The sequence below is a fragment of the Ixodes scapularis genome, unplaced genomic scaffold (genome assembly GCF_016920785.2).
Source record: "Ixodes scapularis isolate PalLabHiFi unplaced genomic scaffold, ASM1692078v2 PGA_scaffold1__304_contigs__length_218370807, whole genome shotgun sequence".
NCBI lineage: Eukaryota > Metazoa > Arthropoda > Arachnida > Ixodida > Ixodidae > Ixodes > Ixodes scapularis.
Genome location: NW_024609846.1, coordinates 5,841,112 through 5,864,612, shown reverse-complemented (window position 1 = coordinate 5,864,612; position 23,501 = coordinate 5,841,112). Strand labels below are relative to the sequence as shown.

The 23,501-nt window shown below is 42.8% G+C and overlaps 1 protein-coding gene across 1 annotated transcript; it reads left to right on the top strand.

Moving 5' to 3' along the window:
• The first annotated feature begins 230 nt into the window (after positions 1-230).
• On the top strand, positions 231-22,742 carry LOC120842061. Its single transcript, XM_042290609.1, has 4 exons — positions 231-270; positions 14,217-14,314; positions 22,364-22,462; positions 22,737-22,742. The coding sequence occupies exons 1-4, from the start codon at positions 231-233 to the stop codon at positions 22,740-22,742; spliced, it is 243 nt and encodes an 80-aa protein (XP_042146543.1).
• Positions 22,743-23,501: the final 759 nt, after the last annotated feature.

Below are 23,501 nucleotides of genomic sequence, written 5' to 3'. Positions count from 1 at the left end.
TGACGTTGCATTTCTGGCTCTGCTTGAGGGTCGTCATTGGTTGCTACCTTTCGTTACGTTCGAATTTAGTGGCAGAAAATAAAGCCTGTAAACAATAATATTCATCCTTGAGATTGACTCTTTCACATTGTTTACTGACAACTGCGCTCCATACATTCCAACCACCGACGTATAAAAGTGAAGTAGAACAATGAATTCTGTATGTTCTACGAAGACGTACCCAAGCCAATATGAAGATTCCAGCATCCACAGCTCTTGCAGTAATGGCAGGTAATTTGTTTTCGTCAATGCAAAACACTGTTTTAGGAAGCAGACCATTTCGATGTTAAAAACATTTAGTACATTTTAACCGTTTTCTTTCTGATTTAGAATTACCATTCGGCATCACAAACATGTACAGTCCTGGGTAATGTGGGTTGAAACTACTGAGTAACAAGCGAGAAGGAGATTTGGACGCGCCCCGAAATCAGAGGTGGAACTAGCGATAGAAACGTTTTGTCGACGAGACATTGGTGCTAGGGTGGCTGGTTGTTTCGTTCCTGGCGTTCAGGATGCCCTTTGATGCACCGGTCCCCAAAGTTGATTCTACAACCTCATCTGGCTTTTCACTGCAGGTTGATAATATCTGGACAAATAATATAACACAAGGCTAAAGTGTTCTCTTCTTTTTGCATGATTAATACAACTTACATAGCACCTGAGCCTCCCACTGATGCGCGGGCTTTTTCTCGCGGAAATTCATATACTTGTCTGGGGGTGGAGCCACATGTTGTTTTTGTTTTTAGGGCATAGTCGGTCCGTCCTTTGAGCGGTAGTTCTCCAAAGCTAGAAATTAACCGAATGAAAGTCAAACCTAAACATGTAGAAAATAAACAACAATTGCCTTTTTGCATAGGAATTTCGGTTTCAAAGATGCGTGAACACCAGTGGCGAGATGTTTGTGTTCGAAATTCTAAAATACTTACAAAAAAGGCGTTTGCAACCCCTGTCGTTGCCATTTTTCATCCAGAATATCTTGGACAGATCTCGTAAATACAGCTGTTGTATCTTTTTACTGTTCATTTTTTCGTTATCAGGGCTATAAATGTGGTTCTAATGACAGGATAATGACTAAATGCCTTCATAAAAAAACAGACTGCTCGGTTGTCGAGTTTCTTTCATTTATATTGCCTATTGAAAAATCCACCAGCCCTGGACTGTTGCGTTTCTGACGTTTACACCAGAGCGGAAATTCAGACACGGATCTTGGAGTGTTCTGGTGTCTTGACGTGTTCTAGAGTCTTTGCGTGGTCCGGTGTCTTGACGTGTTCTGATGTCTTGACGTGACCCTGTCAAGTGTGTTCTGATGTGACCCGACCCATCTAGTGTCTTCTGGGGTGAGCTGCTCATACATGCACAATATAATTAAGATGCAGAAAGGTGTGCTGATGACAACAGCTAGCAAATTGTGCAAAAATAACACCAATTTTTCAAAGGTTTAGGTGTTCATTTTGTCATGAAACAAAACTACAAAGACAAAGAGAATGAAACTTACTATTTCATTTTGTTTCCAACACGCACCACTCGCCCACATTCCCTTGCAGACAGGGCTGTCCACCCTATTAAAAATTTCATCACGATACGTAATTTGGGACACTGACTGCCAGTCAGCAGCCTTGGTAGAACGTGATGGACCATCAGACGTCATCTGATGGTCCATCAGATGACGTCTGACTGCCACTGCCAAGGGAATTTCATCAACAAGGGCAGCATTTATATAAGAGTAAAGCTATATGCACTCATAAATATCGCCAAATGCCTCCATAAAGCAAAATGTCCGAGAAAAAAAAAAAAAAAGCAGGACCACCGCGGTTCGAAATCGTGACTACTTGCGCACAAATCGGACACCTTAACCCCTATGCTATGCCATCGCTTGAGAAACTCGATTTGACCATTCGTTTTATACGAGGTGCTTCGGCTGCAAATTCAGTTAAGCCGTCAACATCTTATGCAAAGCACTTGTACATCACTCGCTGTACTTCAGTTCTACTCACCTGCCATGTAGAGTACTTTCGCGTCGTAGAACGATCTTTTTGTTCGCGCGTCTCCGGCCCAGTACACTTTGTCGTTTTCAACTACACCGCTAAAGTCCCTTACATCGTCAGAACTCACAACAGGCTGGGTCTTGTCGAGTAGAAATTCTGCTAAAACATAAGACATTGTAGAGCCCGGGCAGGATCGACAGGTTGGAGCAAGCGGGCAAACAAAACGAGTCGAGAGCGATCGTTCATGAAAGCTCGGCGAAGCCTCTATGGGCGAAGCGAAGTGGCGTGTTCGGCGTTTAGGCGGGCTTCTGATCATGGTTGTCGGTCGGCTGCGTGTCATATCTCTAACATCAGCGGTTTTATGGGCTCACGTTCCGAAATCGTTTTTTTTTTCGTGCATAGATTATTTTTCTTATTCATAGATTTGACGAAATAGTGGTATCGGAACGAACTTTACGTCCGTTGACCGTACGTCTGTCTGCACGTCAAAGCTTTTTGACGTACAGTCAGAGGCAATCTTGATGGCATTTTGCGGCGGCCGACTGCCACCAGGAAACCATCAGAAAGCCGACAAGAAGAGTCTGAGTGGAGTTTGACTGTCGGTCAGAGTAACTTGTTGGCCAATCAGACATGCTTGACGTACAGTCAGGCACAGTCAGCGGTCCACTAGAAAACATTGATGGATTTTTCCTTCGGGCATGACTCTTTTCTTTCATGCAGTTTTTGCCAGCACATCTGGATGGCTAAGATGATGGCATGGGCACGTTCGTATTCTATGATAAAACCTACAGTGCATAAACAAATACACGAGCAGTTATCCATAAGAAAAAACTTAAAATAATAAAATCACGGCTACAACAGTAAACAGGGAAGTTCTGTCGTGTCCAGCCTGATAATCAGTCAATTTTCACTCGGCTGCCCTCAAGCGTTTAATCTTCTTTCCCCTACCTGTGAGAAACATAATGCAGTCAAGCCCGATTATATCAAACCCGCAAAATATCGTCTACCACTTCGATATAGCGAGCAATTCTCTATAAAAGTTTTAATGAATTTGACAAGGAACAAGCACGCCACATTTAGAAAAGTAGTTTGCTCTCGAAGGGGGAATCTGTGCGTCATTAGGGACGCTCAACGAAGCTATTTAGTGGCCTCTTTTCGTGTACCGGCTCACCCTCTCCGCCCGAAAAAGAGATTATTCTTTTTTTTTTTTTTTCTTTTGGGCGGTCGACGCGGCCGTTCAAGCGAAAGAAAAAAAGGCAGCTTTCTCTGCGAGCTGGCTTTCTCCCAGGGAATATCCCCTACCAGGGAAAAGCCACCTTGTAGAACTAAATTGCGCTCTTCGCAGATCGATCTATGGGGAGACGCTGCCATTTTCGTTCGATGTAATATTATTTTGCGCTATGCATTTTTATTGCAGCTACCAGTCCATTTACAAACAGTTTGAATGAACCGGATTCGATATTATCATTTTCGACTGTAGATCGGACGTCGTGTCCTCGCTCCCGGTGTGCAAAGAAAGCGCTGCACCCCACGCGGCATTTCTCCTGGTCTGCCCGCATTCACCTTATCTCACCTCTTAGTGTCACTGACTGCGCATGTCTGCTGCACATGGCAAAACCAACAATAGGCTCAAGAAATATCTCAAATCATAGTAAATTATAACTCACACTATACACACACTATGTGCAGTGCTAAGCACAGCACAGCCACAACAGATTATGTGCTGCCCTTTCAGGCTGATCAGAAATACCGACCTGTCAAAGCGTCAATTTTTTCCCGTGTTAGGGGCTTCTTTCCCACCACGCCCTCCTAAGGGAGACGCCTGCAGTCTTGCCCCGACACACTCTTGTCAAAAATCTCCGCAGGCTCCTATAGTGATCAGCTGACCATTCTGAGATCGCGTTCAGTGGTGGCAGCCTTTTCCACGGTGTGTGTAAATGCTGCCTCTCGCATTTTGATGCCAAATTTCAAGATGAATCTGCAGTGAGTAACGTTGTAAAGCAAATGCACAAAAAGTGGAAAAATACAGGCAACACAAATGGGCTCTCCACTTTCTTCTGCAATGATATTCCTGCTTTGTTTCACTATATATATATATATAAATAAAAAAAATTAAAAGGGCCCTCCCTGGTATTCCAGGATGGCTTATGTATGTTCCTAACTCAACCTATGTGCTCTTAGCATCGCAAAAGTTCAAAACTCACGATCATGTGCGGCTTATTTCAATATTAAAATAAAATGTGATCAGAGATAGCGAACGTGGTTGAACCGAATCAAGGCGAATAGGGTGGAACGGCGAAAGATATTCGTCAGTCAATTGCAAGCGACGGCTTCCCGTTAAGACGAGCAGGACTGAACGGCTGCTTGTCCGGTCGTCAAGCCATCGCTTGTGATTGTCTGATGAGCCCCGTTAGTTGTTCGCCTACATTCGGCCGGGTTCAATGGCACCATCTGTACGTCTGAGATTCACTATTTTTTGGCACATTTTTATTAGTGAAATAAGCTGCACATGATTGTAACTTTAAATTTTTGGGATGCTTAGAGCTCATATAATATGTTACGGCCATAAATAGGCCATCTTAGAAAGCTCCCGAGCGCCCCTTTAAGAGAAAGAATTTCAGCTTTGGAATATGCATTAAGAATGGAGGCCCATTATTGCTGTACACATCAAATACAAATAATAAGATAAAAAATATTTCAAGAAAGCTTTTTACATATTTGATATTTTAGGTACTCTTTCATGAACCATTTGACAATTTTTAAGTTCAACGTCGCAAAGTACGAAGGAAGTATACTGCTGTGCACTCCCATGTTTTGTACAAATGTGTGCAGTCTCGGGCAGCCAAGCGATGTCAAAAAACGCCTTTGGCTCCACTCGATGACAATACATAAAAAAGAAAGCACGAATAAATGTGCCATCACCATAGCTCACTACATTAGCTCACTACTATAGATCACACCCTTGCTGTGTTCAGAAATAGGCATGATTATGTCTGACCTCTGTCTTCTTTGCTAGTCTATACTAGCGAGACGGGCTAGCTTACTAACCCCTGGATAGGTATTATTGGCACTGCTTAATTGTAATTTGTGAGACACGGCTATCATATAGCACTGATGTCATTCTCATCCGCATATACACTTTTTCGATGATTGTTCACCTTGTCGTGTAAAATGAAGTGAACTTTTTATTTTATTTTTATATTGTTTCTATTTTTAGTAGCAAAATAGGAATTGAACGAGCATAATTTTTGGATATTTAGAATTCTTAGAGCTTGTCGAATGAGTTATCACCAAGAACAGACCATCTCAAAAACGTCTTTAGTGTACCTTTAAGTCAGCACCTGTGTTTGCCTGCCTGTTTGTGTCCTTGTTTTTCTGCTGTTAGTCTGTTCTGAATAAGTCAATGAAGTGAAAACGATAGATAAAATGCCTTCTAGGCCCGGCTACGTACATCACCATTCCGGACAGCAAGGAGAGGTGGCCAAGTGGAGGCAAAGGCCTCACCAGGTCGAGCATCCACAGCAGCACGTAGGAGAACAAATCGAAGGTTAGAGAAACGAGTAACATCAGGGTCTTGATTTGCTTATACGCTTAGGACATACTTTTTCAGCCAGTCAGGGGAACGATCTCCTCTGTGTAAAAATAGAATATCGCGTTTACTTAGCAGATGTGCACAACGCTCACCGCTGCCTTGATCGCCTCGATGTCCTCTGTCCTCGCGCCTCCCTTTCCGGACTTCCTCGTCTTCAGTCTTTTGTCGGACGCACATTCCCCCTTTCTTATACAATATTTGACACATACTGTAGCTTTAATAAAGAAAAAGATAGCCACACAAGATATCCAAAATGGCGTGCAATGCAGTTTAAACAAAGCACAATATTCGTTCACAACGTCAATCTAGCCCTATGCTAAGGAGCTATGTTAATCAAAACATTTAGCCCCATTTCTTTGTTGTAGTAATAGCAGGAAGCATGCATATGCCCAAACAAAGTGTATGCTACATTTGCTAATAGGCTGCAGCAATGCATGCCCTTAAAATGATCTGTAATTTCACTCCACCACCAAATCGCTTTCACTTCTTTTAGGATTTTTAGACCATCAGCCAATCGCTTTAACTTGATTTATGATCTGCGACAACGCAAATTTGTGGAGGTAATGTAAGCTCTTCCTTGCGGTACTTATAGTGTTGTAACAGAAGGGCTGTGGTCACTACCATTAAAGTGGTATTGTTCCTAATGATGGTGCCACAGCCAGGCTGCTTTATGCACTAAATATATGAAGACTACCTTTTGAAATCACGTGTTTAAGATAGCATTTATTCACTTGGGATACTGGCAACCTTACCAATTCTCGTCGTTGCGCCTACTCGCATGACTAGTAAGAAATGACTGTATCGTGCAACCCTGCATAAAGAAGTCATGAAATTAAGTCGTCCTGTTCTGTCATCAACCACTTGTTGAGTTAAAAGTCTGGCTATAGTGGTATGACAGTGTTGTCCTGCCACCCCCCCCCCCCCCCCAAAAAAAAAAAAAAAAAACTTTTGATCCCTCTGTTTCTGTGTGCAGAGAAGAGGATGAAACACTATTTTCTCAACAGTGGAGGAGCCTGAAGCATGTGCATAACAGTACTAAGAAGAGCTTCGCCTGAACAATTCACTCGTTTCATTAGATTCATATTGCCACTGCCTGCAACTACATTATCAGCAGTCTAGATCGCAAATACATAATTAAATTTTAGACCCACCAGCACTGTCACCCTGTAACTAAATTAATTTCTACTTTTATGCAGATCAAAAACAAATTAAGTTTTGCAACATACAGTCAGAGGCGTCTTGGGCAACGACACTGTGTGTCTGGGAGAGGGGGGGGGGGGAGGCAAACACTGCAGAATCTCGATAATAAGAATCTCTCCACTGCACTCCTTCCCCTTATTTGAAGTGACCCAAATATTAAACGGCAATGCAATTTGCACTACACGTTGCACCATTTAGCGGCTGCAAAATAAAACACCGGGTGGGCCAGGACAGCCCGGATCGCGGAACTACAGGCAGGCGCATTTAGAAACCACCTGTGACTGTGGCATTGTGGATCGGAGTCAGCCTTTTTGGAAACAGTTTTTCTTAAAAGTAAGTCCCGGCTTCGCGTCTACATGACCTCAGCGGGTTCCTGTGACACCTCGCCTACTCCTAGGGTTCCCCTAAAACAAAAGGCCGCTAATGCTGCGTGAAAAACTCTCACAGTCACGAAGGCGAATCAAGCATCCAACTATACTGCTTCCCCTCGAGATCTTAGGAAGCGACACGGTGACAGAAGTGGATCACTGCAGTGCAACGCATCAAGTAAGTGAATTCTACAGTAATTGTTGCCGTTGAAGTGAACGAAAATAGATGTGCAGGCTTGGAAAGGGGTCTGCATGACGAAATCGTTTTGCAGACTACTCGGCAAAATAACAATTTTATACAAGCTGTTTTACGAGTCACTCAGACAACACATAGGGAGATAGGGTATGAAAAATCGGGCCGATTGTTGCTTTGCTCTGACGTTGAAGATCAGGCGATCAGGCCTTCAAGAAGCGAGAGGTTCGTTGGCCCGTTCCGGCACTCGTAATTGTACGTGTGCATAGCCGTTCGGCACACGCGCGCTCACAACCAAAACCTTCCAAACCTGCGAGTTCTCAAATAGTGGATTTTCATAGCACATAACGTTTTGTTTGTTTCGGCAACCAAATTTAATGCTGAGTCTGGTAACAAATGTGACGGCACGCAGAAAACAGGATCCGTAAGTTTTTCTTTAGAAAAATCTCATGTGAAACGTAAATATACTTCTCACATGTGGAATTTGTTGCCTGTGACATTTTTACACCATTCTTGCATATCACAGTACAGTTATTGCAACGTCCGTACTGTTTTCTGGCATGAAGAGTTCGTTTCTAATGACCCACATTTTCTAGCCGGGGGAGAGCGCGAGGAAACAGAAAGAGCGTGCTGCATATGGCTGGGGCCGGGCGGGAACGATGGATTCGTTCTGGCTGGTCTGGCCCGGCCTATGGCCATCCCTGGAGCGTTCAACCTGCGAGGTTCGGATCATGACCGGCGCAAACGGCGAACCCTGGCCATACCGTTCTAGCCCATGGCGATCCCAGAGTGGTTCTGCGGCAAGACTCGGGCTGTCATAGCCCGGAACAGCTTGCCTCTTGGCTACTCAGCGCTGGCGTGGGGAGGACGATCCGGAGGCCTGGACACGGACTGCGACTGCGAGCTTTGAATGACGGGCGACAACCAGGGTCGGCGGGCCCGATTGCCGGCTCTCGAACACGGATAACTGCGAAGTATAGTAAACCGATTTGCTATCTTCTCGCCGTGTTGTGTCACTCCATGGGAGACGAGCAAACCACATGCCGATCGGGAGGCGATTATGATAGAGCGACCCCACAAGTGGTGAAGACAACTCAAACTGGTGTCCAAATGACAACTCTAGAATATGCTTACCGGCTGGCTATGCTGGATAACAAAGACTTTCGAACTGATAGCCGCCCAGAATTTTTTTTACTGTAAAGCTATACATTCAAGCTCGGTGGGCCCAATCAAATCTAATGATGCGAAATCGCGGAATCGCAATGCAGCAAGCACAAAAAGAAACAAAGAAATATCCTTACCTTTTCTCGTGACTTGCTCCCATGGCCGTTTTTCCTTCATCCTTCGCGCTCTGCTCTAATCAGCTGGCGGGCTAAATCGCCCAGTGTACACAGACGCCGCCGACGATTCCCACCGCTTCTGGCAACACAAACGTTTTCCTTTCGTTTTTATTTTTTTAACCCTTTAAGGCATAGTGTATCTTGAGGATACATTCTATATAATGATAGATTTTGGGGACCCAAATCAATGCTCAGGCGAAATTTTTAACGTATCCTAGGAGATACATTTTCTGGTTTTGGTTTCGCGGTCTGGAATTTTTGCCGCGAGGGGATCTCCAGATACTCCGTCGGCTCCGGTGTGCATGACGGCGCCCAGGATCCCTAAGCTCGTCAAACACAAAGTTGGAGCAGAAAGTTCGCGGAGCGCGCAGATTGGACGTCGGAGAAAAAAGTGCCAAGTCATCGTCGTGATAGGCCAATCAGGGGACTCCGCAACTTCGGCCGCAACTTTGTGTTTGACGAGTTTAGGGGACCAGGACGCTTATCGTCCACGCCGTGCTACGCACTTCGACCTGCTGTTACAAAGGGAAGCAGTAATCTGCTCTGAAATATGGTAATTTTGCATTTTTAGAAGTTCTAGATTTCATAGCGGAGACGTATTTGACGCTGAAGCGTATGAAAGGTGGGGAAAAAAAGTACATACTAGATATGCGTATCGTGTAAGAGAGGAGTCGCATAGTAGCTCTGTGATTTCGGTGGTGTTCCCTTCCATGCTTAGATTTGGCAGTGTTTCGGTAGTTATAAGCCGATAAATGTTATCAAGGTAAATAGATTGGGCGATTGTTTAGGCGCGACAGTTCAGTCTGAATTTTACATACCTATGCACGAGGAATCAGTTGTAATTTTCGGAAGAAAGTTTTTTGTTTGGCGTGATTTAGTTCATCCCTATGCTGACCTATTTACTGATAGAAGCTGACCCGGTGCTCCTTTCTCCTAGGTTTCGTATGCTACTGCTGCCCGATGGAAATTCCATCAGGATCTTTCTACCAGACCCTAAGTCGCGATCGTCCCTATGTGGTTTTGATTCCGGAAAATGGAACAGGGTCCCGATGCGGGATCTAGTGATAGTGAAGTGAGTGACGGTGACGAGGAGAACTTGCCAACGAAGGGCCTAACAACAAAACTTCCAAGCGATAACAAAACTGAAGGCGGAAAGCCCGCCGGTCAGGTTTTGCCAATGTCAAGAAAGAAACAAAAGTCTCCGCCGCAAGTTTTTGACTGGCGAATGGAAGACCGGTGCTTCGTGGAACCTGCGGAACCCATGTTTACGGCCTCTGATGATCTCAAAAGCCCACTGCAATATTTTCAAGTTTTCATTGATGACAAGCTGCTGACGATTGTTGATGAGAGAAATCTCTATTCTGTACATAAGGCTGGAGCGCATGGGTAAACTTTTGTTACACTGTGTCAGCATGCTTGCGCAAAATACATATTATTCGAACAGAATTGTTGCATCGCCCCTGGAACTAAGAACATTATAAAATCAAACGTGGTATTTGAGCTCTATACATCTTATTTAATTTTACAACAAGAGATGCTTTCATTCAAATTTAGACGTATATCCGTAATGTACGCACACCAGAGGCACCCTGGTGTGCATGTCAGTCCAGATTAGTGTGCTGTGGTGTGCACATTAGAATGGACTAGTGTGACGTAGTGTGCACATCATGCCATTCTAGTGTGCTGTTGTGTGCGCATCAAACCAGCCTAGTGTGTTTTAATGTGCACATTCGACCACACTACGATGGTATGATGGGCACACCAAACCAGCCTAACGTGTTGTAGTGGGCACACTAGAACACGTTAGGCTGGTTTGATGTGCACGCCATAACACACCACGCCAGTCAGATGTTCACACCAGAAAACAATAGGACACTCCAAACCGGCCTGGTGGATTTTTCAATAGGCTGTGTAATCTGCTAGATTAAAGTGTTGTAATCTAACAGTGAATTTCGATTCATTGAAAGATCGCTTGATGTAATGATGCTGACCGAATCGTTTAGGAAAGATTATGATTTCTTCTGGCTAGAGTAATTTCTTTTTTAGTCGCAGTTATAATCGTGGTGATGGCATATCGCTACAGAATCGTGTCTCTGGCTGTGAAATATTTAGTGATGATTCCATCGTGACCCTGTGTTATGGAATACTTTGCGTCAAAAATGAAAGTCCTAGTTACTCAGTTATATATCATCCTCCAAATCTGAATGTCTCGGTGCTACTGCAATGTTTTTAAGCTTTATCTTGTTTCGCCAACAAAGAGAAGTGTCGTTTTTTCCTTTGTGGTGATTTCAATATAAATATGCTCGAGGATTATAGTCTTGAAATTTATTTCTTTGGTTTATTGACTTCAAACATTGTTTTTTTCTTAATGTAACTTCCCTCCAACAAGCATCACATGCTCGACGTCGACAGTTTTTTTCGTGACCAATCATGATGAATATGAGATTAATGCTGGTGAGCTTAGTAATAGAATTTGTGATTACCTTCCTATGATCATATTTATTAATAACAATGTCACAGACAGCATAGTCATTAATGTCACAAGACATAGGCTTTAGGACACTGGAAGCATTTATATAAAAATTTTCACTATAGACTGGAGTCTGATGTTTAATACTACAGATGCTGAATAGTGCAATATTTTTTATAACTACTCTTACAAGAGCTTACTTCACCCCATTCCCAATTAAACGTGTTCGTACCAACAAAAAGTCAAACAATCATTTGAGCAGTAGTCATCATTTGAAACTTCCCCAAAGAAAAACCTTACTTCATAACCCTTTTGGGAAAACAGGAGACAAAAAAAAATTGCGCGAATTAAAAAATGTTTACAAATTTTGTTAACGCCCAGTCAAGACAACCGTAGTAGCTCTATTACGTTCCTAAATTCGACGCATTTGGTTTAAGCCAGCCTGATATAGTGTGGAAGTTTTTAAATTCTCTTCTGCTCAGCCCGTCTCGACACATGTTGTTTAAGGCAGCCTGATATCGTCTGGCAGCTTTTAAATTCTCTTCTGCGCAACCCACTTCAAGATAAAGCCATAGTTAATTTTAAGTTAGACAATGAAATTATTTCCTGTACTGGAATTTGAAATTACATCTATGATAACTTTGTGTGGGTCGGGAATAGTGGTTATAGTAGTAATGCGAAAAGTTATATTTCTCTCACTGGGAAAACAGTATTTGAACACCACGGATACCGCAGAAATATTCTACGTGTTTATAAATTTGAGAAAGAGTCGCAGTCATGATTATGAGGACCTCTTCACCAACCCCATTAGATTCGTACTAGATCTGCTACAACCTTGCGTAACTCATTTGTAGAATCTCATATTACCTCTTTCTGAAAAATGTTTTGTTCGACACACTCGCATTCGGCTTAAGGAGGTATAGGTCCACAGAAATTGCGGCATTGGTAGAGAAAGAAACAATTTAAGAAACTTTCAAGAGCAGGGGATCTTCGTGGCTTTTAGTAAAGCATTCAACCAGATAAACCATAGAACTCCTCTTGATAAGCTAGATTGTTATGGTATTCGAGTAGTTCTACTTTCACTCATTTCGTCCCATAAACAGCATCGTTCCCAGTACGTTCAAATCAAAGATCATATATCTATCACGCATCACATTTCCTCAGGAGCTGCTCAGGGAAGTATTTCACCCCCTTTATTGTTTATCATATACATGAATGATATTAGAAATATTAAACACCCTGAAAAAAAGTTATGTATGCGGTGGACACTAGCATATAGTTTTTTGGTTCTAGAGAAGTACTCACTTTCAAAGCAAACCCCTTTTTAAGCAATTACAATAATGGCTATTTACGAATTGTTCTATTATAAACACATCAAAAATAACTACAGTTTTATTTAAATGTTCGGCGTCACGCATTAAGCTATAGCTCGATTTGTTTTTACGTAACTAACGTTTTAATGCTTTGATGGTATAAGAACTCTAATATGAATTTTTCGAGTTATATGTCTGGGAATAATCATGTTACATATCTGCATAAGACACTTTGTAAAGTTGAAGGGATTATAAATAAGCACAGACACACACACACACGCACAGTAAAAGTTGAGACGAATTTACAATGCATTATTTTTCTCTCTACTTTGTTACTTCCATCTAGTGTGGGGAACGACTACTGATGGTAACATTGTTAAGGTGCATCTCTTACAGGAAAAGGCTCTTAAAATAATCGAAAATGTTCTACGTGATTACCACTGGTTTCCTCATTTTGAAAAAGAGAATAATAGATATATTCGAGATGTTTTTGCATATTTGGTAATTATGAACGATCCGTAAGAAACTATTAACATTCTTCAAGATCTTGCTAATTAAGAAAAAAAATCAGTCATCGCGACAGAAGCCCCTCAGGCGTATTACTCTTCGAGAAAGAATTTTGGACTTTAAAGATATCGTCACCAAATACCCCTTTTATTAAACACTAAGCATTTACGTGATTTGATGTACACTCTGTGAGCAGTCCTACAATTCAAGAAGTTTTGTAATAAGTAAGCGCCATTTTATATTTAATATTTTCTTTTGTATAGCCTATATGTAAGTGTATGCATATGCATATGTGTGTGTATTTTTTCATCGCGTTGATGCCGCTTTTACTTTGTATTGGGAGCAATGAAACCAGTAATGCTGCAGGACTGCAACATTTTTCCGGCGTCCTTGCCCAAAATGTTTTGTTTTGCGGCGAATATAAAACGGTTTGATTGTTTTATGTTATTAGATAACAGCTCCTGTTATATTTATTGAATGAAATATTGCGCAAATTTGGACGATGTATGCTAACACCCTTACATGTAACAGAAAATTTGGCAGTATAATTCCAAATTAGTCACGAAGTTTTATATTGATGATCACGCGAAAGGTTGATTCGCTTGTTTGTCCAATAAGACATTGTTGTTGTAGCCGTTGACAATACGTCCCGTTATAACAAGGTCAGTGTTGTGCCCTTAACTATAAAAAGTACCAGTGTGTTTCCTTTTTCATGATACACTCCTGAAGAAATCGCTGAAATATATAGGGACAAGGTAAAAACAAATTTCAACTTAAATCTTTTACCTGTGAGGGAACGCGAAGAATCACATGAGTATGCTAATGATCATGCTCGTGGTCTAAAAAAAATCATGCACACTTTTTGTAAAAAAAATTAAACCTCACCCTTCGCCAACCTCTCTTTGTAGTATCTAGTGTTCTCCCTACCCATGAAATCTGCAAAGAATTAGATGCGCGGGATTTGATTTGGAGAAACCGTTCCTCTTTTCATCTGGAGTAATAATAAAACGTAAATAACTTAACTTATTTGCATTTAAAAATCTTGATTTTTGTGATATTATCGCATGTTTTCCCAAATGCTCAGTGTTCCATGTTTTCTATATTGATCAAGACAAGCTTAAATGTTTCAAACACGCCTTAAATGGGGCACCTTTATCTCAACTCATATTCTTCATTAAATCTACTGACACGTTTTTACATTCTTTGCAGTCTTTCTGCCGATAGTAACCTGTGCTCCAGCAGGAGACGCCGACGAAGCGGAAAACCGATCTTGTGCGAAAATGGACCAAGAGGCCAAAGAAGTGGGAGTAGGTCGAATTATATAAAACATTGGCAGCGACCTCTATTGCCAGCGTCCTAGAATACCTGAAATGCAGTCTCCATACCCTATCTCACATGCTGGGCCTAGCGTCCCCAAAGGTAGCGGGGCACGAACGTAGCCCAAGCAGCTGGAATGGAGGGGGGGGGGGGGGGAGGAACTACGCTTCTAAACTTACCGTCCTTCCAGCGATCTCACCCCTCAACCTCCCCCCCCCCCCCCCTTCTTCGCTTTCCACCTCTTTCAATTTAAGAGCGCACGCTACTCAAAATTCGTACAAACGGCTTTCCTCCAGCTCGTTGCTCGCCCTCCCGCGGCAGAAAGGGGAAGCGCTCTACTGAGGGTTCCCGGTTCTCCTGCTCAGCTGGCAAGGTTAAACTGCTCGCTATCGAGGCTTGCGAAATGTTATATCCGAATGCAATCAACACTATTCACGGTCCCAATGTAATGCTACAGCCGAAATTCAATTGTACTTTATTAGAGAGTTTTAGTATTGCGTATAGAAGCAAACGCAAGCCCTGTGTGTTTGCGTTAGAGTTGCGTAATCCACGCTGCGCGTGTGCGTCGTCGCCATGTTCCAATCCAAGACAGCATTTTCGGGCTCCACGCACGCGCAGTGTCAAACACGCAACGCTAACGCAAATACACTGTACTTGCGTTCACTCGTATACGGAAAACTAAAACTCACTACCGTTTCACCGTTTTCCAACGCCCATGGAACGTGCTGCAGGGAGCAGACGTGCAAGCGGGTAGGCGTCCTTCTAACTAGAGAGGCATGAGGTTGGCAAGACGACGTCGCGAAAGAATTAGAACTAAATTCTCCGGGATTTTGTTTTCTTTTTTTTTTTTGAGTATGTGTGTGGGGGAGGGTGGGGGGGAGTTTTAGGGCATTTATTTGGTTAGAAAGGGTTGGCGGCGACTTTGGAAGGTTTTTGGATTGTCAAAAGTCGCGACTTTGATGGCGCCATATGGTTGCCCAAAATTAATGTATATAGTTTTACATGGATTTCTCAGATTAGCTAGAATGTATTAATTCATTTTCTGATGTTTATAAATTATAACTTGTTAATGAAAATGCTACTGTTGTGGCACCAGTGATGATAATTTTGACACTTTTAATTGACATAATTGTTTGCGCGTTTTAAATTAGATTATTAGGAACAAATTATGTTAGAGCTTGAAAAACTGTGTATTCAAATATCTCCTTTGTGTTATTGTTATTAATACAAATTGCGGCAATGCAGGCACCAAACAAATGCCACAACCACAAAAATAGCCATTTCCCCATAACATGCTACTCAGTAAGGTCTCATTTCGTTTTATTTTGAGTGTATTATCGTTATCAAGATATATTGCCCCGGGCGCATCTGGTCCAGTATAGGCAGTGCGCCCCTGGCCGAGTGGTTACCGTGCTTGGCTCCCACGCGAAGGGCTGAGGTTCGATGCCTGGCTTCGGGTACATCTTTTTGTTGTTTCAGTAAATGTCGCGTTCTGGCATATTCGAGGTCCCTGTTGTTTATTCGAGCTTAGAATGCTCTACGCGCCAAACTTCCTACGCCGATTATTCCAGAAGCCCAAGCGTTTCCATAATGGGCTCGGCATGGCGAGCCTGAGTCCTTCTCGCCCCAGCGCTCGATCCTAATCTTTGGACGACATTAACCTTCTTCTATCTTGTTTTGGGCACGAGGTCGCCCCATTAAACGTTTAGTTTCTCCAGTTATTATGCGCTTCCTTATTTGTCATTTATGACATATTATAGACAAACAGCGAAACACTAGATGTAATAAAGTCATTCGCGTCAGGCGTTGCTTTTAAATACAACACACGCACACTTCTGCTGTCTGACTCGGATTCCGTCGTTGGGATTTTGTAGTGAGAAGAGTTTTTCCTTATTTATACGTGCTGTCAACACATTCTAAACTAGTCACCAGTGCAATATTTACTAAAATATGGATTGTTTCTGTCGGTCTTATGGCTGGGAATTCAATCATCAAATGATCTCAATACCGCAAAACCCATTACAAATCCCGCAGTTCATTCTTTCACATGACAATTATATGAGCGAGAAAAGAGAGCAAGAAAACGCATATATCAGCACAGATTTTTGTCAACAAATAAAATGTTATATGTTATCTCTAAGGTGTATGAAAGACTGTCTTTAAAGAAACACGGAACTCTCCAAATTATTTTGAATTCTTGGATCAGGCACGTAGGTCATAAAAAATCAGGTTTCCGCAAAGAACTTCTTTAGCTTAGTAATAACCCTATAAGACACACATTGAGCTATGAAATAATCCGATGCTCACACTTATACCAAGCAATTAAATCCAGAATAGAGGTTAGTTTCGGTTTCGTTTTACAATAGAAACGTTCCTCCTGGCGGAAATATTACGCTAAACACCGTCTTTGTTTTTATAATAAAGAGGGGACCTGCGCTCATAACACCCTAATTTGTGTCGCTCACTGAAGCCAGCACGCTAGAAAGACTCAGCAGCTAGTATTGGCGCCTACAGCGAAATCAACGCCGCGTAGCGGCAACGCAAAAAAAAGCTCGGGTGAGGAGATCGTTCCGACTTTATCGTCTGCTCTCGCTGCTTGTTTCTCGTAGACAGCATTGAAACAAACATCGTTTTCAGTAATTATTTTTATCCTTACGCCGTGTCATTCCTACACACTATCTAGAAGAAAGATTCTACCGTCGAAAAATCGCTTTGCTTTTATAGGTAAGACCGATTTTACCCTGCAGTGCAAAAAGGTATACTGGTCCGCGCGCTGAACGAAGAAAGAGCCTTTCGTCCGCTATTTTGCCTAACTAGAGCGGCCCCTATAGTTCGCTGGAGTCGCGAATACCGGCACGCATTTCCGACCCTCATTATAACCGCCATTTTGGAAAACGAGTGGCGCCGCCTATAGTATGCTGGAGTTGCGAATAGCATAGGAGGCTATCGCAGTTCGAGTAACTAGTGAGTCATAATAGTGGGAACGATATATTTTTATAAAGTGTTGTCATTCCTACTAATATATAATTTATTTAACTAACTACGTATTACCCTTAAGGACCTTGAACATTTAATAAATTATGATAATGATCATGATGATTATTCGATGGCCCATTAATCTTGTATCTGAGTACGCAATGTAAGCGTCTGTACCGGCTACCGAACACTGATCGCCTCGAGGCGTTGCCTTCTGCGTGCTCGTGGTTTCCTCTTCTCCCGTCGCCCCTCGAAATTGTACTCCTCCGCTCGGGGTCCGAAGGTCCGAACGACTTCTTTTACGAGAGGAACGCCGGCGCCGCAATTGCTCTCGGCCGCGCAGCTACAGATTTGATTCGTTTAGAAGACGCTAAAATCTCCTTTGAGGAGCAGGAAGAACCTACGAGTATATCTTTAACACGTTTCCGGGCAAACATTGCTGGAAAACTGAATAGGCGTATAGAACACGTTGTGTCGATTCCCGCATTAAATTTAGAGGTGAATCTAAATTGATCTAATGGTCACCTCACGTCAATTTGCTGAGTAAGTGTAGCGGGGTAATAAAATTTGTGTATACGGCAGGCGACAGCAATTTTCCCGCGAGATTTAGGTACAACTTTATTGGTGCATAGGCCACGTAACATCAGTTTCACCTTTAAATTTCGTGGGGATACTGCATTCCCTAGTAAAAAGTCAAGTATGTATAATACATTTCTTGTAACATCTTATATACTCCAGTTTAGTTCGTATGTGTTCTTATATTACGTTATTTGAGCATGCGGGCTTATTGGACTAAGACATTTCTTACACATATAACATTTTTCACTAGAGTTGGCGTGCAGGTCGCAGGACACCAATCTATCCCGATATATTTGGCAGAGAATTTTGAATTGATGGTTAGGTCAAGTGAAGTGACTCACCATGCTAAATAAAGCGGGACAACTGAATTCACATTTACGTAACGTGAATTCAAATTTCGTTCAAATTCAAATTCAATCGACGCACCGTTGCCGCAGTGCGTCGGTGTAGATTTAGTCTTTCCGCGCGTGTCCGAACTTCGCTTGAACTCTGCACGTGCGGAGTACAAAACGGCACAAACCGCCCGTGGCACTTCCGCATGCGTCTTGTGAACTAAAGTTGTGGCGGCTTCACGCATGCGGAGAACGCTTTTTGAAATCCGTCTATTGGCCTCAGTTTCCCCGCTGAATTGCCTCTCCGCACTGAATTGGTTCCAGCTTGCACACATGATGTCAGTTAAACTGACGTCAATTTTCCCTACTAAATTTAACTGAGAAATCCACGGACGGAGCGACAAACCAACGGACCGTCAAAATATCGAGAATAGGGTGTTCATTGAAGACAACGTCACAAGCCAGGCGAATTCGTTGTTATTCGACGTACTAAATCCCGAGACGGAGGCAAAGAAAGGAGAAACACAGTGTCTCCCGCTGTTGGTCCTGCATTTTTTGCCTCCTTCTCTGCCTGGTTTTAGTTCGTCGTGAGGGAGTGCTGTTCGGAACTATTCCACTCTTTGTAAATTAACATTTAAAAGCAGATTAAGAGATTTAGATGTGTGACATTTATTAAAAAAAATTAATTCAAATATTTATTCAAAACATAAAAATAAAAGCGTTCTATTTAGACAAAATCTAAATACCATTTCATGCTCAGGAAAGAGGAAGAGAATGAATATAACCTCCTGAGGCCCAGGACGATTTTACTGCAGCAGATTCTCATTAATCTTTCAAAATACCTTTTACATGGCCTAAGTACCACACTACAGCAGCTTTTACTTCCATTTGAATTGCCGGAATGGCTCAACACAGTGTCCAATGTATTGGACTTTGGGCCTACACATCTTGATTGTTTCAACGAGGCAATCTAGATTAAATAGATACTTGTGTGTAAGGAAGCAAGCATTTGATTTGATCAAGTAAAATAAAGAAGCTTTTATTCATGCGAACTCAAAGATACATAAACATACAGATTATTCTTTCATACTCTGGACATCACAAATGTCGGCACTTAGTTTCTTTACTTCGTGTGAGCTTTCTCGAAGCACTGTCTTTCCTTGGTTATACAAAAGAACAACTTGCACTTGATGCAAAAAAATTTAGTTTTCATGTTACATCCCTCTAGCCTACAACGGGCCGCATTTGCTACATCCGCAAGTCTTGGCAGGTGCTTTAATGTTTTTGATCTAGCTTCGATTGGAGGCAACCTAGCCCGTTTTGCTGCAGGGGACCAATCTGTGTCACTGTCAGTGTCTGAAGGCTCCCTATGGCCTTCTGCGACAAGGGCCTCTCCTACTGACAGGCGAAACTCTAATGATTTGAGTACGTCCTTCTCTCGCCTCTTTTGGGCGCGCATGTCTTGGGTGTACAGAATCCAGGAATTGCTTAAGGCAATGTCAACAAGATGAAAGATACATCGTACAGTCCACTTTTTTACTCGCCCTTTCATCCGATAGTAGCTGATCATTCGATCAGCCATGTCAACCCCTCCCATGTTCGTGTTGTACAAGCGTACAATGTTTGGCCTGGGGACGTCTATGTGCCTCTTCTCTTTAGCTGACCATCTACGGCAGGTAACTTCTGGCTCTTTACCGTGAATTGACGAGAGGAATGTGATTGACTTGTTGTCGTACCAGCGAACTACTATTTGTTTGCTGTCATTCCTCACTTTCATCTCGGATGTTCCTCGCCTTTGGCCTTAAGCTCGTTTTCAGTGGACAGTTTTGCACCCTTCGGGATGCGGTTATTCATTATCGTCCCTGTGCCGGCAATGCCCATCTCCGCAAGCTTATCGAGCAGCGCCCCAGAGATGAAATACCTGTCAAAGAACAGCTTGGTTCCTGGAGTGAGTGTGTCTGTAAGCCTGAGCACAGCTGACTCGCCGATTCCAGAACTGCCTGGATGTAGAGTGGATTTCTTGCCTTGGTATATTTCGAAGTCAAGAATCAAGCCGCTTGGTGTCGCAAGTACAAAATTCTTAAGCCCTTCGGGGTTTGGTTTCCGTGGCACAAACTGCCTCAGCTGTGTTCTTCCGCTAAATGGTATCATTTGCTCATCAATACGTAGATACTCCTCGCGGGGAAGCTTCTGGCAACCTTTCAATACAGACGACACCAGAGGTCTGATCCGCCAAAGCCTGTCTTGTTCTTTGACCTGCACGCTTACTTCCAGGTCATTCACAACTTTTAGTTGAGATCGCAGTTGAAAATATCGATTCCTAGACATCCTGTTCGTAATGGAAGGCACCCTTGTACTATTCTGCCAGTACATCCTGATGTGTGGGTAGCCTAGGCAGGACATGGAAACCGAAATTCCAAAAAATACTTTCAACTCCTCCACAGATGTGTCAAGGCTTTTCCCGGTCTCAGCGACATGTTTCGTGTTCATTGCCAGTGCCATACTTTCGAAAACTTCATCAGTGATGTACTGCTGGAAGTACTCATTGGGAGCCCAGCAAGTCCGTCCTTGCTGGCCGTCAGCGAAAGCAGAGAAATCTGCCATCCAAGACAAAATCGGCCTGCAAAAAAAAAAAAAAAAGAAGAGTAAAATAAGTCCTGCTTTTGGTTCAGATCTCGGAAAAGGCATGTAAGAATGGAAACATGTCCAGTCTTGATCCTTACCCTTGAGCGGCTTCCCATGACGGTATCCGTTTGGCTCTGCACGAGGTGGAAGGTTCTTCATCATCGCTGGCATCATCCTCGTCTGAACTAGGTGCATCAGGTAAAGCTGGTGCAGAAAAAGTGGCGTCTGCCACATCGTCATCACTGTCTGAGAGATCCATGTCCGACGTGTGGCCCCGCGCAATTCTTTCGAGGATTTCGTCAGCTGTTGCGTCACTGATACGCGGTCTGGCCTCTAAGTAAAATAAAACAATATAAAACTGAGTAAAAATAAAAAGCAAGCGGCCTCGCTTCATGAGGCGGCAACACGAAACAAAAAGTCGAACCAACTCGCGTAGCTGGGGTATAGGCCCAACGTCCATTGTATTGGACGTGACAAAGTTTGTGAAGTGTACATTAAAGCAGACGTGCTTGAAGCTCAAATCTACAGTCCTATGTATTCTCTGTACCATTGTGTTTAATACTCAAGCAATAATAGTTCGAAAAACAGGTCAGATATCTCGAAAAACTACTTACGTTTTCGGCCGTCGCCGTAAAACGTGAAGCCGCTGAGCGCTGCCATTTTGAATGAGCTTGGTGGCGCTGCAACATAAACAACTTCGACACTACTCACTAGATGGCGGCACTAGGTGTCCAAAATATGGGACATCGGGTTTCTACGCGCAAAAAAGCAATACTATTGACGTTGTAGCTCAGACTTTGTTGTCCAATATATTGGACAGAGTCTCCATTGCTGGGCCTCAGGAGATAAACAGTTACCATCTCTCCCTTGGCTCCGGGCACATATCTCTAGTTCGATCATCAATAGGCTCTGTTATAAACGACGCGTGCCACCTACATATGTGTCTCCCCAGTGAACTGTGGACGTATTACTTTTTTACGTATTCGTAAATCATAGTCACCTTACATCTCAGTCTCTCGCTGGCAGAGTGTTAGGCCTAAATGACCGTTGCTGCGCGGAAGAGCAGAGCCCCGACTGGCTCTTACTCAAAGGTGAGGTACCAAAATCGTGGTTATCATCCCGTGTGCCCCGTTGTGTCCGGTCTGTGTATGACAATGTGAAGGAGTTCCAAGACCAACCAAAGGCAACCGTAGCAAAGACCACAAAATAAAATACATAACCACCCAAAACATCACCTCAGTTTCACCCAACAGCTCCACTTGAACCACAATGGCCGTTTTTCTTTCGTCTCAACATTACTATTTCATCATAATCATCGCCGTAGGCCTTCGTGGTACGGACGATCGCCTTTCTGTGGCGCAGCAGTTCTCTTGAGCTAGAATAAATATCAATATCAATATAAGTCAATATTCATAAATTAAAAATTTCGAAGTCGTGTTCATGCTGACAATATTGAAAACTATACATTTGCTTATACAAGCGCAACATAGATATTGGTAATATTTTAGATATTTTTCTCTCGTGCAGGACACAGTCGTTAGAAGTTGCAATTACTGGTGCCTCCCAAACAAGACCGACACCTACTACTATGTAAATAAGTACTATCCGGATGGCACGAAATGCCCGGTAAGTTTCAGTGAGTTTAATTAGAGTGCTCAAAACGCGGATCACGTATATTTTATGAATAAGCACGTTGACTGTAAAGAAAGCGAACACCCTTCGATACATACAAAATGGTGAGTGTCAATTATAAAATAATTAAAAAAATATATCATATATATTTTCTCCAATTATTGTGGGCTTAATAAATTCCCCCTCAAAACTCATTATTATCAAATATATTGTCGCCGCTAAAAACAAAATAATCCCTGCAGCTTTAAATTCTTTTCGCACCTCGCAGTACTAAATCCATCGTAGAGGTTGCTTCACACCGGCAGTGCAGCGCCAAGTGCGCACCGTGATCAAAGCAAAATATACTTCTGATTTAGCGCTATAGTTTATCCTATCACTGCCGAGATTTCCGCGTCACAACTTGTGATGCCCGGATGTAGCCCGCCGCAGCGATATCAATTTCAACAGATCTCAGGCTAACTATAAAAGTGCTCCTGGAGGCGAGTTCGATTCCTTCTGTAGTAGTGGTGAGATAACTTCGTTCAAAAAACGAAACAACCTGCGGTATGTATTCAGATAAGCTCAGTCCTTCTACGGTATTTGTTTTGTGCACACCATGAAACAATGCCGGTCTCGGCCGGAAACAAAACCCTAGTATCATATGCACTCGGAAGCGCCTACGGTCAACTCTTCAGCAGCGAAACATGAGACTGATCCACTGAATCAACTCCCATCTGCAAAATCAGTACTGGACTACAGGCGCTTTTTTCAACGTTGATTTACCGCTAGAGTAACACTGCGTTGTATATTTCAGGAGACATTTAATCTTCGCAACACGTGTCTTCTTAGCGGTGCTTTAGATTTTAATCATGTTTCGTGAACATTCATCAGAGGTATTTTGATGCAGTCATTGCTTTTCTTAGTCAAGTCATTCTGTGCGATCTAATATTGTGCCGTAAATGTAGTACCAGCCAGGCGAACGTTAAATTAATTTTAATTTCACGGCAAGCTACATATTAACCCCAATTTGTTACCTAAAGTCTCAATAACGCTT